At 44.8% G+C, this 16315-nt stretch overlaps 1 protein-coding gene across 3 annotated transcripts in view; it reads left to right on the top strand.

The window, feature by feature from the left end:
* LOC306794164 (disco-interacting protein 2 homolog C-like) overlaps positions 1 to 16315 on the top strand; it is a 71975-nt gene that overhangs the window by 6177 nt on the left and 49483 nt on the right. For all 3 annotated transcript variants that reach the window (XM_079292113.1, XM_079292112.1, XM_079292114.1), the window contains exons 2-8: positions 2453 to 2524; positions 9393 to 9518; positions 13069 to 13350; positions 13473 to 13595; positions 14600 to 14746; positions 14993 to 15112; positions 15246 to 15443. In XM_079292113.1, coding sequence (XP_079148239.1) covers positions 2453 to 2524; positions 9393 to 9518; positions 13069 to 13350; positions 13473 to 13595; positions 14600 to 14746; positions 14993 to 15112; positions 15246 to 15443 — 1068 coding nt within the window. The remainder of the gene's footprint in view (positions 1 to 2452; positions 2525 to 9392; positions 9519 to 13068; positions 13351 to 13472; positions 13596 to 14599; positions 14747 to 14992; positions 15113 to 15245; positions 15444 to 16315) is intronic.

The raw sequence follows: 16315 nt of genomic DNA, 5'->3' as shown, positions 1-16315 counted from the left end.
GAGAGGAGAGGGATGGAGAGAGGAGGAGAGAGGAGGAATTAGGCTGCCAATACAGACTGGTATGACACACACACACACACACTCACACACACTCAGGTATCATTACTCCACTTCTAAACATCTGATGCTTCAAATCCAAGATGGCCGTCTCGGGCCTTTTTTTTGCTCCAGGAGAACCGTTACTAGGCAACACCCTCCCTGCTCTGCTGTGTGCGAGTGAAAGATGGCGTCTCCCCACGGACCTGTGTGTGTGTGTGTGTGTGTGTGTGTGTTACAGAGAGAGAGCAGAAGAAGAAGAAGGAATGTTGTTATGCTGCGGTTGATCTGAGAAAAGGCCTCACTCAGAATTAACACACTCTTATACACACTCACACACGCTATTATACACACAACACTCACACACACTCGTATACACACACACAGTCACACACACACACACACACATAGACACACTCACAGAGCAGCACAGATGAGCAGATTGGACCCAGATGTTCTGGCCGTTCTCCACGGTCAGATTGTGAAATGCACTTTTCTATTTCATTCTCTTTCTCCACCCTACCTTCCTACCTTCCTACCTTCCTACCTTCCTACCTACTTATCTATCAACCTACCCACCCTCCATCCTCCCTCCCTACCTTTCACCCTCCCTTCCTATCCATCCATCCGTCTCATATGTGACACTTTGTTCCTTCCCTCCTCTCTCAGTCGAAACACCGGGACACAACTTAACTGAACTCATTCATAAATACATTCATAAATACAAACATCAATACATATGCAACACCATTTTGTGTGTTTTGAGTGCTTCAGAAGGGTCCATGCTGAGAGAGCGTGCTCAGTGGAGAAGTGTGTCCTTGATTTGTAGTGGAGGAATATGTCGATGGTCAGCAGTACGTTGCTGTAGAAGTCTATTTGCTCTCAGCATGAATGTATTTGTGTGCACAGCTGCTGCTGTGAAACACTGAAACAATGTGTGTGATCTGGAGTCACCGCTCAGGTGTGATGATGTCACTGCTCCAGTTAAAGATGAAAGGCACTCGAGAGCATCTTTCTCTGGTTGTGGTCGATGTTCTTCTGTTGTTCTGATCTTCAGGACCAGAGAGCTTTCATATGGAACACGTGTTTAATCCGCCGCGTAAAATAGTCCCAACAAACGCTCCATTTCCTCCTGTTTGTGTGATAAAAACATGAAACTCTGTATATGTATGTGTGCTTTAAGATCCACGTCCCGTCTGAGGTACATGGAGGGGACGGTGTGATGAAATGCACATCTGTCAGCATGTCTGGTTCAAAGCAGGTTAACGGGGGGGGGGGGGGGGGGGGGTCCAGTTAAACCTCTCTGTAATCCAATCACAGTCAATAATTAGTAAACTGGTGCGAGGCAGTTTAGCAGCGACACACGAGGAGGTGTTAGCTCACGTTAGCGCCGCTGCGAGGACCCTGGGGGGCTTTGATTGACAGGTGGTGGTGGAGAGGGGGCGTGTAATGAGCTTCTCCATGGCTTCACCATCTTCATCTTCTAAAGATCCTGCTGCTGGTTGTCCCAGTGTCCCAGTCTGAGCTTCCCAATGGAGTCAATGAGAACACTTTATGGTTTTATTGTTGTTATTGACTCGGCCGTGTGTAAGAAGTGGACGAAGTCGTCCAGTCGTCACTCGTTGGTTTGTGGTTTACAGTTTTGAAGCCTCGAGTTCGGCGTTTTGGCCGTCACCATCTTGTTTTTTTAGCAACCAGTGAACAGGAAGTGACCATATCTGGACTGAGGAGCAGTGACGTAGAGACGCTGTATACGAGACCTGTCAATCACTGTGTAGCCCCGCCCTAAAGCATCCCCTGCTTTATGGTCTGTGTGACTCTAAATGGAGCATAATGTACTAAATGAACATCATGCTGTATTGAAGAAGACTTGAAACTAGAGATTGAGACATAAACTCATGTTTACAATGTTTACTGAGGTAATAAATCAAGAGAGAAGTAGAGTCATTTTCTATAGACTTCTATACAACCAGAGGAGTCGCCCCCTGGTGGACACTAGAGAGAATGCAGCTTTAAGACACTTCACAGCTCGTATAAAAGCTTCGACATGGTGTCCACCAGAGTGTCACGTTTCATGAAGTGAGACGAAGACAAGATGTTCTTCGTTGACATTGTTACATTTATTCTTTATTTCTTTCTCTATCTTCGTTTCCACCATGACTCATCGCATTGTTTATTTTGTTTGTTTGGTTCGTGTTTTTATCTTTAATCAACGGTCTAGACAGAGACGTTAAAAGACTGGGAGAGACGAGGCTGCAGGAGCATGACGATAAAAACAGAGCGCCATGTGCTTTTCATGGTGTAAAATAAAAAATAAAGATGTTTTTATATTTAATGAGTAGATTAATTGTAACAATAATTTAAAAAGCAGCCTTCACGTCTCTCTCACTCTCTATCTATCTCTATCTGTTTACAGGGGACATCACTCAGAAGGGTTATGAGAAGAAGAGGTCCAAACTGATCAGGGCATTTGTTCCACATGCTAGAGGTAATTCAGACTTAGCAACCTCTGACCCCCCGAACACACACACACACACACACACAGAGTATTCTCATAGTAGGGCATCGATCTGGCCATTAGTGAACGTGGGTTCAGACTCCCTGGAGCTCAGCTGGTTCCTCCGCACCACCATCATCATCATCACCAGCACGGGGATGAAGAGGTCCTGTCCGTCTCACACTAAGACCACGTTTTTATGATTTCACCTTTTATGATGTCAGAAAAATATAATTTTTCTGCCGATTTCAAATCATCCTCATGTTTGTTTTTTCCTCTTTTTTTTTTTTGCTTTTGTATTTACTGCTTTTTGCGAAACGTGTATGTGCCTATCTGTGTGTGTCTATATAAATGTGTGTGTGTGTGTGTGTGTGTGTGTGTCTGTCTGCTTGCCTGCTTGCCTCTGTAGGTATGATCCTCTATGTGAACCAGTCTCAGTCTAGTCCTGATCCTCTATATGAACCAGTCTCAGTGTAGTCCTGATCCTCTATATCAGGGATTCCCAAAGTGTGGTGCGCGAGAGGAAAAGTGTAATGGCATCTGATGGTGTAATAATGTTAAATATTAAAAAAAGCAACATTCATTTAAATATGCTAAACTGGCTGAAATCGGGGAAACTGTCAGGTGGGACATCTGAAGCCATCAGTCGTGAGAGAGAGAGAGAGAGAGAGAGAGAGAGAGAGAGAGAGAGAGAGAGAGAGAGAGAGAGAGAGAGAGAGAGAGAGAGAGAGAGAGAGAGAGAGAGAGAGAGAGAGAAGGTGAAAAAGAGGAAACGAGAGTGAGCATCAGACTGGGAAAAAAAGAGGAAATATGATGTAAAGTATGTGTGTCTGGGCTTCACTTGGATTGGCAACGCAGATTCCCCAAAGCCACAGTGCGTGGTGTGCAGTGAGGTTCTGGCTAACAGTCAAAACAACTGCAGTCTCATTCATGTGTTGGTCTATAAATGACGCACTACGGGCTTCATATCTGGTTACAGAATAGCGAGAAAGGGGCTACCGCACACAATCACTGAAGACGTGAGCTTGCCAGCTGCCAGAGAGATGGTGGAATGTATGATTGGAGAGAAAGAAGCAAAAAAGTTGTGCATGATCCCGGTGTCCAACAACACTGTGTCGCGCGGCATCGATGCTTTGTCCGAAGACATCCTGGCTTCATTAGTCGCTCATTGATTGTAAATGAAATGTGATAATCTGCCTCTGAGCCTGTGCGTGTGTCCTCGCATCCTTATTGCTCTTTAAAAGTGACGCCTTGTGTCACTGAAAGTTATTGAAACTTTGTTGCAGTGTTTCAGGGCGTTTTCACATCTTCAGTTCGTTTGCTTTGTTCTGATTCAGGGATTAATATGATACAATGTTGCAGTTGCTCCTTTGTTCGGTTTGTGTTCACACTGCAACATTTAACAGCGGACTAAATCTTGTAAACAAACGCCACGCGCGAGCAAACTCTCATTGGTCAGATTTCTATGCGGCTATAAATAGGCTCTGTTGCTTTTTTATTTATTTTTATTCAGAGGGGGGGGGGGGGGGGGGGGGTGCGCGAACCCGGTCGGGATGTAGAAGGGGGTGCGCGGCCTAAAAGGTTTGGGAACCGCTGCTTTCCGGAACTCTACTACGTCACGTAATGTGACGTAGTAGAGTTCCTTTATATTATAAAGGAACTCTACTACGTCAAGTCATGTGACGTAGTAGAGTTCCGGAACTCTACTACGTCAAGTGTGACGTAGTAGATGTGACGTAGTAGAGTTCCTTTATAATATAAAGGAACTCTTTCTTGGGCTTTCATGCATTCCTTCTCTGGTACACCTGGCAGGCACTCGGAGGTTTATAATACTAGCCTACATTATGTCTGGGAACAAACTGAATACTACAGAGAAGTCAGCCAGGCAGGATTTACAGCTCAAGATGACCAGTGACGGAGAAAAGGTTGAAAACCTTGTGTCAGTTATGTTGAACATGCAACACTCATTTCTAAACTGGCCGCTGCCATCGCGTGCGCTCATGGAGAGAAGGGGTCTACCATGGGAGGCACCAGTCTATGAGTTGTATTGCATTTTAGGTGGTGTACGGACTGAAGTGCTTTGGGATAGTGGAGCGATAGTGTCAGTAATTACTGAAAGTTGGCAAAGGAAACATTTACCAAACGCACAACCTGATCCATCAAAAAAACTGGAACTCGTTGTTGTTAGTGGAAATGTAATAGAGACTATTGGGGAGATCGAGGAATCTTTCCAATTTGATGTAAATAACCCACTACATACGCCCCCTAAGAAGGTAAAAATACAGGTTGTTGCAGATGGACACTGGGAGAAACCTGTAATAGGGACTAACGTGATAGGCTACCAGGCACACATTTTCAGACCCCAAAATTCCAACCCAACATATGTGAACATACAACGTTATTCAGTTCCTTGTAAACTGAATAACATCGAAACACAAGCCAAACTTGATTCTGGATCTGTAAGTTCATTTATAGGTAGTGACTGGGTGAGAAATAATATGCCCAATGCAATCAGACCTCTCAAGGATTTGCGCTCCGGCGAGATCACAATTACAGGATTTGACAAAGAGCCTGTCAACATTATTGGATGGGTCGCGATACAATTAACAATTGAGTCACTGGCAGTTCACGATATTACTCTTCCGATTATCGTAGTGGCCGGGGGTAGGACGCTGCTCCTTGGGGCGAACGCTTTGGGCTATATTCTTCAGGTAAAGCACGAAGCCCGCTCCACAGCGAACGAAGGCCGCTCCGCAGCGGACGAAACCCGCTCCGCAGCGGACGAAACCCGCTCCGCAGCGGACGAAGCCCGCTCCGCAGCGGACAAAGCCCGCGCCGCAGCGGACGAAGCCCGCGCCGCAGCGGACGAAGCCCGCGCCGCAGCGGACGAAGCCCGCTCCGCAGCGGACGAAGCCCGCGCCGCAGCGGACGAAGCCCGTTCCGCAGCGGACGAAGCCCGCGCCGCAGCGGACGAAGCCCGCGCCGCAGCGGCCGAAGCCCGCGCCGCAGCGGACGAAGCCCGCGCCGCAGCGGACGAAGGCCGCTCCGCAGCGGACGAAGCCCGGTCCGCAGCGCACAGCGGACGAAGGCTGCTCCACAGCGGACGAAGGCTGCTCCACAGCGCACGAAGGCTGCTCCACAGCGCACAGCGGACGAAGGCTGCTCCACAGCGGACGAAGGCTGCTCCACAGCGCACAGCGGACGAAGGCCGTTCCACAGCGGACGAAGGCTGCCGCAAGTTCTTCTCGAACATGGGCCGAGCCATCGGCCGCGCCATCGGCAATATCTGCAGTTCAGGAGTGTAGGACTCCCCCTGGGAGGAATAATTCCTCCGAAGAATTCCTCCACAGAAGCCATAATAGAGGAAACAAAACACAAACTGATCCATACAGTTTTCTGTGCTGAGTGAGTCAGACAGACAGTTGTATGTACTGAGTGAGTCAGACAGACAGTTGTATGTACTGAGTGAGTCAGACAGACAGTTGTATGTACTGAGTGAGTCAGACAGACAGTTTTCTGTGCTGAATGATTCAGACAGACAGTTTTCTGTGCTGAGTGAGTCAGACAGACAGTTGTATGTACTGAGTGAGTCAGACAGACAGTTGTATGTACTGAGTGAGTCAGACAGACAGTTGTATGTACTGAGTGAGTCAGACAGACAGTTTTTTTTGTGCTGAGTGAGTCAGACACAGTTTTCTGTGCTGAGTGAGTCAGACAGACAGTTGTATGTACTGAGTGAGTCAGACAGACAGTTTTTTTGTGCTGAGTGAGTCAGACACAGTTTTCTGTGCTGAATGATTCAGACAGACAGTTTTCTGTGCTGAGTGAGTCAGACAGACAGTTGTATGTACTGAGTGAGTCAGACAGACAGTTGTATGTACTGAGTGAGTCAGACAGACAGTTGTATGTACTGAGTGAGTCAGACAGACAGTTTTTTTTGTGCTGAGTGAGTCAGACACAGTTTTCTGTGCTGAGTGAGTCAGACAGACAGTTGTATGTACTGAGTGAGTCAGACAGACAGTTTTTTTTGTGCTGAGTGAGTCAGACACAGTTTTCTGTGCTGAATGATTCAGACAGACAGTTTTCTGTGCTGAGTGAGTCAGACAGACAGTTGTATGTACTGAGTGAGTCAGACAGACAGTTGTATGTACTGAGTGAGTCAGACAGACAGTTGTATGTACTGAGTGAGTCAGACAGACAGTTGTATGTACTGAGTGAGTCAGACACAGTTTTCTGTGCTGAGTGATTCAGACAGACAGTTTTCTGTGCTGAGTGAGTCAGACAGACAGTTTTTTTTGTGATGAGTGAGTCAGACACATTTTTCTGTGCTGAGTGAGTCAGACAGACAGTTGTATGTACTGAGTGAGTCAGACAGTTTTTTTTGTGCTGAGTGAGTCAGACACACACTGTAAAAAAAATCCTGTGTAATATACGGTAAATTACCGGCAGCTGTGGTTGCCAGAACTTCACCGTAAAAAATAAAGTGAGAATGTATAATACATCACGGTATATATTTGTGCAACCGTAAATTTCACAGTTGAGAACAGTTTTTTGTTTACGGTACATTACTATAAAAAACAAGAGATTTCATGAACCTGTTTACGGTAATATGCAATTAAACGGTAAATTACCGGCAGCTGTGGTTGCCAGAACTTCACCGTAAAAAATAAAGTTAGAACGTATAATACATCACGGTACATATCTTTGCAACCGTAAATTTTTGTGGTAAATAACTATAAACAGCAACTATACTGTGAAGCTAATTACAGTTTTTCTCAGTAAAAAAACACAGTACAACTGTATGATACATTACGGCATTTTATTGAAAAATGCAACTTAACGGTAAATTACCGGCAGCTGTGGTTGCCAGAACTTTACCGTAAAAAATATAGTGACAATGTGTAAGAATCACGGTACAAAAATACGGTAGAACGTAATACAATTGGTTGGCATAGATTTCAGTCAACTTCTGATTTTTGTAAATTACAAAGGAAATATCAAGTAAAGCATATTGTAAATCAAGGTACAGACCATCATTGATATACCTTAAGAAACTAACATTCTCTGTGAAAAACAGGTTGAACTGATACAATATATTGTACAATATACTCACAAAGCAGTGTTGAGATCTTGAAGAAACAGCATGTGTCCATATATATTAAGGATAACCATGAATAAACATGAAAGGATTAGCCACTTGCCCTGAGTTGATCAAGAGTAATGAGTCACTGAGTCCAGACTTGACTGAAGAGGGCACTCAACATGGACATCTCACATGGACATGAAGTTCAGGAAGCTGGAACATGAAGCGTGTATTTTCACCAGTTCTGCTTGAGGACTCGTCTGTTGACCATCAGGTATCGACTGTGGACTGGAATGATCCTCTCTGCACCCAAAAACAGAAACAAAGGCAAAGTTAGATTGATGCAGTGCTTCAACATGATGCCTACACAGAGAAACATTTACTGTCTTAGACTGAGCTCCAATGACCTAGAAGAAACCAGCACTTTATACTTAATACAAAATAATAACTATCAGGTAGAATGGTAAAAAAAACTACACATTTCAGCAATAAGGCATCATCAGCATGTGTTTAATTTCTGTCGACAGGCAGCCTAAATACACAGATGCCTCCAAAAAATACACTGTGTGCACAATTATTAGGCAAGTTTTATTTTTGAGGATTCATTTTATTATTGAACAACTACAGTGCTCTTGGTCAATTCAAAATGTTAATAAACTTCAAACCTGAATATTTAAGAAAGTAAAACTGAGGTTTTGGCTTTCTTAGGAGAATATCTGTGTGCACAATTATTATGCAACTAAATGAAAAATGTTCCCATCTCACTTGTTTATTTTCATCTGTTAAAGTGAGAATAATAATGGTACATCTCCCGTTTAAGAAGGGCCCACAAGTGAAGTTTGAGTTGCACCTATCACACTGCTTACCTCTAATTAGCCTTGACAAGACTGGTGTCTGAGTCATTGGGTCCAGACTTGACTGAAGACAGGTGGGACAGAGTCTCATACAGACAGGGTATGCTGTTCAGGAAACTGCAACTTTAGGCAGGTGTCATGATTTCTGCTTGAAGACTCACAAGTCAATCTGGTGTTCGCTGTGGGCTAGCATGATCCTCCAGCCAGAAAAAAAGACAACATAGAAAACATTAATACTAACAATAATAATAACAGTAACATCACCAATAATATAACTTTATATAGCACTTACACAGAGTCACCAGAACCTCCTTCAGCTCAGACTCCAGCAGAGACCGGTCCACCGTGGACAGACCCAGATCCGGAGCTCCGGAGGGAGGAGGAGAGCTCAGCTCCCAGCAGCAGCATCTCCTCCTCCTCCTCCTCCTCCTCCTCCTCCTCCTCCTCCTCCTCCTCCTCCAGGAGCAGAGCTTCTCCTCTCTGGGAGTCAACACCGACACCACGCTGCTGGAGATCCAGGACGTGTTGCTGGACCCGCTGGAGGGAAGGGAGGCACGGGAGAACCAGGACCAGGACTGAGAGGAGCAGACTGTCAGACCTGCTGCAGTAGAATGAGAGGTTTACTGAAGAGAGTCTGGTGCTCAGAGACACGACCTTTAGTCCACAGGGACCAACAGAACCAACACTGAGTGAAAGTTCCTCACAGTAACTTTACGGAAACACAGAGTTAATGATACAGCAACAGTGCAAAAAGGACGTTTGGCTCCTCTCATTGAGGTTTGATTCAAAAGTGTTTTAAGAATCGAATCTCTTGATTTAAATAGAAAAACACACACACGCTCAGTGAAACAGTGAACTCGGACACGTTTCCTCCTCTTCCTTTCCTGTGAATGAATGAATGAATGAATGTGTCTCTGTCCAGACGTCCACACCGAGGCGGTGCAGGCCGTGTTGGCGCGACACGTGGAGCGGAAGGTGGCGGTGCCGATGCCTTCCAAAAGACGCTCGCTGGTGGTGCAGACGTCCATGGACGCGTACACGCCTCCAGGTGACGAGACAGTAACACTCACTGCAAAAACACGACTTCACACGAGCTGCTGCTGAGAACATTCCTGCAGGAGAGTTCATCAGACGAGCACCTTCACAGTGATCATCTCTCTGTGGCTTTGCATTCAGCATGTTTTCTTTCAACAGCCGTCAAAACTACACCGTTTATCACAGCCAGAAGCTGTAAAAACTGTCACTATCTTCAGATTTGCATCCTTCTGGCGGTCCTTGAACACATCATGTGTGAAGACCGCTCAGGGAAAAAAAGCAGCTAAACTAACTAAACTAACCTTAAAATTGTGATATTTCATCAAATGTTGATCGTTTTGAAATATTTTCAATTTAAAATGTTGCCACAAATAAACCGTTTCCTTTCATCAGATTCTGTGGAAAACATTAAATTCTTACACAACTGTGAAGTCATGATTGATTCATCTGAGACCAACAGTCATGTGACAACAAATCAGAGAAACTTTGACTGAACTGCTGCTGAACACAGAGGAGAGGAGAGGCTGAAGTAGAGGATGTAAACATGTCAATAGTTTATTATAGATAACACGTCGAGCCTCCTAACACTTGTAGACACTTGTGCAACATGTTGGATTTGAAAGTGCTTTGAGGTTCAGAGGGTTAAATCGATGCTTGTAGAGTTAAAACCTCGCTGGTCCTTTAAATGTGACCCGAGAGAGTCTGACAGACAGGGTTATGATCTTCACTCATTTCACCCCAAAAAAAAACTCCCGACATGCACATTTTCTGAGGCCTGTAAACCCTCTGACAGCTGAAACGTCAGGAAGAACTACTGATCATGTTCCATGTGTCGACCTTTACCTTCAACATGAGCTCGTACGGTTTAACGTAATCACAGCCGACGTGTTGATTGGATCTTAATGAAGGAAATGTAATAATCTTCTTCAGCCGTGATTTGATTTTTAACCTTTTTGAGACAAAGTGAAGCTGACGTCTAATCAAAGAAAAGTGATGTACGTGAATCTTGCTACGACGTTCGGTTACTTAAATCTCTGAGTTTAACTGCTGTTCAAAGAAGTCAGTTATGTCTCTGTGGTTGTTTTTATTTAAAGCAGCTTGAAGCCAATTTAAACTAAATGGTGTTTTAGTTCTTGACATTGTGAGAGTTGGTCGTTATCTCTGCCGCTCAGAGATCATAAAACTTAAACGGTGAGAAGTTGGTCTCCTGTTCATGTTTAATCGATCGTTCTCCAATACTCAGTAGAACATGTGTTTCTAGTCTCTGATCTCTGACAATGTTACTTTGTAAACAACCAATCAGTGTTTGAACCAACAGAGGAGAGCTAGTAACGTTAGCAGCACCGCTAACGGCTAACCAACAGAGGAGAGCTAGTAACGTTAGCAGCACCGCTAACGGCTAACCAACAGAGGAGAGCTAGTAACGTTAGCAGCACCGCTAACGGCTAACCAACAGAGGAGAGCTAGTAACGTTAGCAGCACCGCTAACGGCTAACCAACAGAGGAGAGCTAGTAACGTTAGCAGCACCGCTAACGGCTAACCAACAGAGGAGAGCTAGTAACGTTAGCAGCACCGCTAACGGCTAACCAACAGAGGAGAGCTAGTAACGCTAGCAGCACCGCTAACGGCTAACCAACAGAGGAGAGCTAGTAACGTTAGCAGCACCGCTAACGGCTAACCAATGGAGGAGAGCTAGTAACGTTAGCAGCACCGCTAACGGCTAACCAACGGAGGTTCACTTCAGTTACATTGTGATGCCTTCAGGCTCTGCTCAGTGAACATGAGTAAGGCAAGGCAAGGCAAGTTTATTTGTATAGCACATTTCAACAACAAGGTAATTCAAAGTGCTTCACATAAAACCATTAAAAGCGTCAAAACATAAGGCAAAAGAAAAGGAGATTTAAAAACAATTAAAGAAACAGTGTAAGAAATAAAATACAGTAGTGAAATGCAGAAATTGATTAATATCCTTGAATGTGGTTCAATTAAAGGCAGCAGCAAACAGAAAGGTCTTCAATCTTGATTTAAATGAGCTGAGGGTCTCAGCAGACCTGCAGCTTTCTGGGACTTTGTTCCAGATATGTGGAGCAGAAAAACTGAACGCTGCTTCTCCATGTTTAGTTCTGACTCTGGGAACAGAAAGTAGACCGGTCCCAGTCGACCTGAGGGGTCGGGATGGTTCGTAAGGTAGCAGCAGATCAGAGATGTATTTTGGCCCTAAACCATTCAGTGCTTTGTAAACCAACAGCAGGATTTTAAAGTCAATTCTTTGTTGGACAGGAAGCCAGTGCAAAGACCTCAGAACTGGAGTGATGTGATCCACCCTCCTGGTCTTAGTGAGGACTCGAGCTGCAGCGTTCTGAATCAGCTGCAGCTTTCTGACGGACTTTTTACAGAGACCTGTAAACACACCGTTACAGTAGTCCAGTCTGCTGAAGATAAATGCGTGCACAAGTTTTACACATCCTGTTGAGACATAAGTCCTCTAATCCTTGATGTATTCTTCAGGTGATAGGAGGCTGATTTTGTAATTGTCTTGATATGGCTGTTCAGGTTGAGGTCTGAATCCATAACTACACCTAGATTTCTGGCTTGGTTTGTGGGTTTTAACATCAGTGACTGAAGCTGAGCGGTGATTTTCAATTGTTCGTCCTTGGTACCAAAAACAATTACTTCTGTTTTATCTTTGTTTAATTGAAGAAAATTCTGGCACATCCAGTTGTTGGTTTGTTCAATGCAGTTACCCAGCCCTTGTATGGGATTATAGTCCCCTGGTGACATAGTTATGTAGATTTGTGTGTCGTCTGCATAATTATGATAACACACTTTGTTGTTTTCCATAATCTGAGCTAGTGGAAGCATGTAGATGTTGAACAGAAGAGGCCCCAGTATTGAACCTTGGGGAACACCACGTCATTTTAGTCAGCTCTGATGTGTAATCAGCCACAGACACAAAGTATTCTCGGTCCTTCAAGTAGGATTCAAACCAGTTAAGTGCTGTGCCAGAGACTCCCACCCAGATGTTTAGTCTTTCTAGGAGTATGGCATGGTCGACCGTGTCGAATGCAGCACTGAGATCCAGTAACACTGAACTTCTGCCATTGTCTATGTTTAAGTGGATGTCGTTGAAGACCTTAACAAGAGCAGTTTCAGTGCTGTGGTGCTGTCGAAAGCCTGACTGGAAAACATCAAAGCAGTTATTTACGGCCAAGAATTCGGTCAGCTGTTGGAAAACCGCTTTTTCAATTATTTTACTTAAAAAAGTACTGGCTGAAGGTACATTATCATGATGATTTTATTTTATTTTACTTAAATTTTTATTTATTTTTCGTTTATTTTCGTTTCCTTCACTTTAATTTATTTAATTTAAATTTACTTTATTTTACTTTCATTTACTTTATTATTATTATTGTTATTGTTATTATTATAACTCTCTGGGAGAACAAGAATGAGTGTTTTTCTGAAACTGTCAAACTGTTGCGTAGAAGTCGACTTCAGGAGTTCACTTGTTGTTGTCATTGTTGTTGTTGTTGTGTTGTTGATGACGGTTTCCTCTCACCAGGCTTGTCACCGTTGTGCTCCGACTCGTCGTCGGGCTCGGAGGAGGAGGCGGGGCCCGGAGACGACATGTCGGGCATGGAGCACTGGATGAGCCGCCCGTCACACCTGGGCCCCGCCCACCTGGGCTCCACCTCCTCCTCGTCCTCGTCCACGCAGAGCGGCGGCAGCGGCAATGCCGGGCGGCTGGCCGACTCGCTGGCGCACACGCACCTCTCGCACCTGGCGCACACGCACCTGGGCCAGCTGCACCACCAGCAGAGCCACCTGTCGCAGTCGCACCACGGTGAGACACATGTTTCCCTACACAATAAAAGCACCGTTTTTTAATGGACGCAACTTTGACGTTACATTTGCATCAGCGTGCAGCCATCAGTAAAACACACCTGTGTGTGTGTGTGTCCTCAGGTATCGGCCACCTGTCTCTGAAGAGGAAGGGAGCACTGAGCGTCGCGGAGAACGGAGGATCTCTGCGACGCTCCTGTGAGTTTGGGTCCGACATGCTGTGGCCTCCGCCGCTGGAGTCGGACGGTACGTCGGACTCGTCAACACTCCCATCTTAATATCAAAGTACAAACCCAGTCAAACACTTCAGCGGGAACAGAGCTCTTATTTTGAAAAGTTATTGACATATCTCATTGTTGTGTTACACAGAGTCCCACAGGCTTTTTTTTTAATTACATGAAATGTGCTCTACAAATAAAGATTATTATTATTATTATTAACGTTAAGAAGCTTCTTATGATAACATTATTTTTTATTATTTATTTCTGTATATTTGTGTCGAAGGAATCACTGAATGTTTGAAAAAGCAGGTTTTGTGTAGAAATTTCACACTTTAAATCATAAAATGAGCTTTAATTAAAGTTGTTTTTAAATAAATAAAGAGCTTTAAATAAAGCATCAACATACAAAACAAAATACAACAGAAAATGTATGAAATAAATAATGAATTAAAACATAAACACAGAACATTTAAAGCTCAAGAATAGAAGAATTTAACATCGTTCTATAAAAATAAAAGCTGCTTCAGGCTGTACAGGAAGTTTTATTTTGAAACAGGTATTATATTTTATTATATTTTATTTTGAAACGGGTTTTATATTTTATTATATTTTATTTTGAAACGGGTTTTATATTTTATTATATTTTATTTTGAAACGGGTTTTATATTTTATTATATTTTATTTTGAAACGGGTTTTAATTTTATTATATTTTATTTTGAAAGTTATGACATTTTATTTTTGAAACAGGTATAATATTCAGAAACAAAATGAAAAAAGATACGTTTAAAGTAAAGATGATTGGTGCGTGATAATAAACACAAAGTGCAATACAATAAGACATCATTTAAGAAGAAAAAATATAAAAATGTGCAGTTAAATATGATAAACAAACAAATTAAGAGCACGTTAAAACAAATCTGTTCTTAAAGTGTATGTTGCATGAATTCTCTTTCTGGATTTGACCACAAATAACCAGATAGACGTCACAACGTGATGAATATTTGTCCGTCTGCCTGCTTCCCCTCCAGAGAATCACTCGGCCCCCCCGGATGTGACGGGCTACTCGTCAGACTCCACCCACTCCCGTGTTGAGCGCCACCACATGGCCAACATGGGGACCATCGCCAGGAACACGCAGAAGTACGGCAACGCCGAGCGCATGGAGACGGGCGACGGTAAGACGACACCGACAGCCTAAAAACAAAGACATTGAGCTCGAAATTTAGACCAAATTATGAGATAAAAAGTCATATTTATGAGATAAAAAGGGTTTGTTGTAGATAACTGAGCAGAATCAGCCCCCAACAAACATCAGCTTTATTCATCCTGAGGGCCGTTGAATAAAACAAAAATACAAACAAGATAATTAATAAGGTGCAAAACAAAACAAACCAAATGTGTGTGTGTGGGTGTTTTTACAGGTGTTCCAGTCAGCAGTCGCGTGTCGGCTAAAATCCAGCAGCTTGTGAACACGCTGAAGCAGCCGCGCAGACCTCCGCTGAGGGAGTTCTTTGTGGATGACTTTGATGAACTTCTGGAGGGTGAGACACGTCTTTGATTCTGTCTGTCTGATTCGTTATGCTAAATATTAAAGGGAAAGTACCTCAGTGTTAAACCTGGCTCCTCCGTCTTTAAATGCCTCCATGACGACGTTGTCCGTGTCCTCGTCTCCAGTCCAGCAGCCGGACCCTAACCAGCCTCGTCCTGAGGGGGCTGAGATGATGGCGGTCCGCGGCGAGGCGCTGGGCGTGGTCACGAACTGGCCCCCGTCCCTGGAGGCGGCGCTGCAGCGCTGGGGCACCATCTCCCCTAAAGCTCCCTGTCTCACCAGCCTGGACACGGCGGGGAAGCCCCTCTACGTCCTCACATACGGTGAGACAGACAGACGTCCAATCAGCACCCAGCTTATTGAGCTGTGCTTTAAGATGTGTTATGTTTAGATAAGTTAAGATGAGTTCTACTGTTACTCTAACTTCTTCTGGGAAAAAACAATAGTAAATATCTCTCTCTCTCTCATCCCTCTCTCTCTCTCCGCCCCTCCTTCCACCACTCCTCTCTCTCTCACCCCTCTCTCTCTCATCCCGCTCTCTCTCCATCCCTCTCTCTCTCATCCCTCTCTCTCTCATCCCTCTCTCTCTCCATCCCTCTCTCTCTCCGCCCCTCCTTCCACCACTCCTCTCTCTCTCATCCCTCTCTCTCTCCATCCCTCTCCCTCTCTCCGCCCCTCCTTCCACCACTCCTCTCTCTCATCCCTCTCTCTCTCCGCCCCTCCTTCCACCACTCCTCTCTCTCTCATCCCTCTCTCTCTCCATCCCTCTCTCTCTCCGCCCCTCCTTCCACCACTCCTCTCTCTCCATCCCTCTCTCTCTCGCTCTCCACCACTCTGTCTCTCTCTCTCTCCTCCCTTACTCTCTCTCTCTCCCCCTCCTTCCACCACTCTCCCTCTCTCTCTTGCTACCTCTATCTCTCTCTCTCCATCCCTCTCTCTCTCCATCCCTCTCTCTCTCATCCCTCTCTCTCTCATCCCTCTCTCTCTCCATCCCTCTCTCTCTCCGCCCCTCCTTCCACCACTCCTCTCTCTCTCATCCCTCTCTCTCTCCATCCCTCTCTCTCTCCGCCCCTCCTTCCACCACTCCTCTCTCTCTCATCCCTCTCTCTCTCCATCCCTCTCTCTCTCCGCCCCTCCTTCACCACTCCTCTCTCTCTCATCCCTCTCTCTCTCCATCCCTCTCTCTCTCCGCCCC

Source organism: Melanostigma gelatinosum (genome assembly GCF_949748355.1).
Source record: "Melanostigma gelatinosum genome assembly, chromosome: 20".
In the NCBI taxonomy this organism is placed as follows: Eukaryota; Metazoa; Chordata; class Actinopteri; order Perciformes; family Zoarcidae; genus Melanostigma; species Melanostigma gelatinosum.
The sequence above is the reverse complement of the archived record's forward strand: the minus strand, read 5'-3'. Positions and strand labels throughout refer to the sequence as shown.